Source organism: Trichechus manatus, unplaced genomic scaffold (genome assembly GCF_000243295.1).
Source record: "Trichechus manatus latirostris isolate Lorelei unplaced genomic scaffold, TriManLat1.0 scaffold00145, whole genome shotgun sequence".
Taxonomy (NCBI): domain Eukaryota; kingdom Metazoa; phylum Chordata; class Mammalia; order Sirenia; family Trichechidae; genus Trichechus; species Trichechus manatus.
The window spans coordinates 1,223,415-1,225,467 of record NW_004444081.1 but is presented as its reverse complement, the minus strand read 5'-3'; the positions used below and the strand labels follow the sequence as shown (position 1 = coordinate 1,225,467).

Genomic DNA, 2,053 nt, shown 5'->3' with positions numbered 1-2,053 from the left:
ATCATCCATAATGTAAAACTCACAATCCCTAGCAACACTGTAATATACATCTTTCTACAGAACTAAAACATTTTACACAGAACTTTAAAAATCTCTGAATTATTCTACAGTTATGAAAACATTCACTTACTTGTCCTCTGCCAGGATTTTCCTTTGGAACAAGCAGAGACACCACTGGTCCATATTTCTGACACTCCTCTTTGACATCTTCTACAACATCTGATTATAAAAACACATAACAGTAACTTTGATGTAATTAACAAGCAATCATTATCTAAATTTTCTAAACGGGCAAAGAATTCAGGAACACATATAAGTAATGAGGTCATTTTCTATGTCTTCTAAAATTAAGCTTAAGGTAAGAATCATATAAATTCAATGTATTTAATAATTTCTTTTTGAAATTTAGATTTGATTTTTTGAATAGGTAATGCATTCAAATGGTTCAAAATTCAAAAAAATAAAGTATTTCTCCCACCTCTACCACCCAACTGCCATTCCATTCTCCTCTTTAAAGGCAACAACACTACCAGCTTCTTGTGTATCATTCCATAAATATTACAGTAAAACCTGCAAAAGCTGGAAGCTGTGTAAGGTGGAAACCTATTAGAGAAGGAAAATTCAAATATTTTCCACTAAAATGAGCAACAGAAAAGTGGCAAGACAGCACCATCAAAGGTGGAAAACTTGCGAGACCCAGAAAAACAAGGCAGTCCCGTCGAGTTCCAGCTCTCACAGGTTTCACTGTATAAGCTTACGTAGGCCAATATTATCATATAAGCTTTTGTAGATAAATTCCAATCTTACTTTTTCTTTATTAACACTGTATCTTTAAGAGCTTTCCACATTATTACATGCAATATTCTCATTTGTTTTTATGCTTAGTATTTCGCTAAATGAGCGTTTGATAAATTATCTAATATGTCCCCTGCTGATGAATAATTAAGCTATTTTAAAACTTTCTGCCACTATAAACAATACTGCAATAAACTTGTACATATGTATAGGTGTGCTTTAAGTTTAATTTCTAGAAATGGAATTGCTGGGTCCAAGTTAATTCAGATTGGTAATTTTGTTATAATTAACAATTTGCATTTCGTAAAGATTTACCAATTTAAAGTCTTTCAGTGAAGTACGTCTGTTTTCCAGTACCTTTACCCACAAGAAGGTTATCAAATATTTTGATCACTGTCAATGTAATCAGTAAAAAAAGTATCACAGAATGGCCTGAATTAGCATTTCAATAATAAGTAAGACTGAATATAGGCCATACTTTTATACTTGTGAGATGCATTTGTACTTCCTTTCCTATAAACTGTCTATTCGTATCTGCAGTGCCATTATTACTTTTGTGTGTGGCCTTTCTAGCCGTGGTCTTGTGACTCCCACCCATGTGATTTAGCGAGGCTGTGTAAACAAGATAATTGTGGCCCACCAAGGGGACTGGTCAGTTTTGCCTTACAAGAGAGCCAATTCAGGGCACAGAGGAGAGCCCACCACCACCACCAAAGAAGGAGAAACCCGCAGCAGAGACCTGCAGCAGAGGCCAGCAGCAAAGACCCGCAGGAGATGGCACAGTGGGCTTCGCAGCCTTGGAGCAAGAAAGCTGAGTGCCTTTGGGTAGAGACTGAGGGCAAGGGAGAAGTCTAGGCCTGACCCACAAATTTGCGACTTGCCAGCCTCCACAACCGCATGAGCCATTTCCTCTATATGGTTCATGAGTTCTGGGAGACGTGGCAAATCAGGGAAACCAAAGCCAGGAGGGAGAGTACTCAGGTGAGAGGGAGTAGTTGATGTTAGAGGTGATGGAGTGGTACAGCAGCTTGGAAAAGTTAGACATTTGCAACATCTTTAACCTCTGCCTCATAGGAACCAGCTTTGGGCTGATCCTTACAAAATAAATTATTCATTTAATATCCTTTACCTATAATTTACTAGGTTGATTTGTAGGGCTCTGTCTCTGATAAGAATTGTGAATATTTTTTCCTATACTGTCATTTGTCTTTTAGCTTTTCTTATGGTGGTTTTGTCAGGGTAGAATTTGTTGAACTAT

General features: G+C 37.2%; 1 protein-coding gene across 1 annotated transcript in view; it reads right to left on the bottom strand.

Moving 5' to 3' along the window:
- Positions 1-2,053, bottom strand: part of UHMK1 (U2AF homology motif kinase 1) — a 28,711-nt gene that overhangs the window by 11,428 nt on the left and 15,230 nt on the right. The window contains exon 6 of the mRNA XM_023740042.1: positions 131-219. Within this exon, the coding sequence (XP_023595810.1) occupies positions 131-219 (89 nt within the window). The remainder of the gene's footprint in view (positions 1-130; positions 220-2,053) is intronic.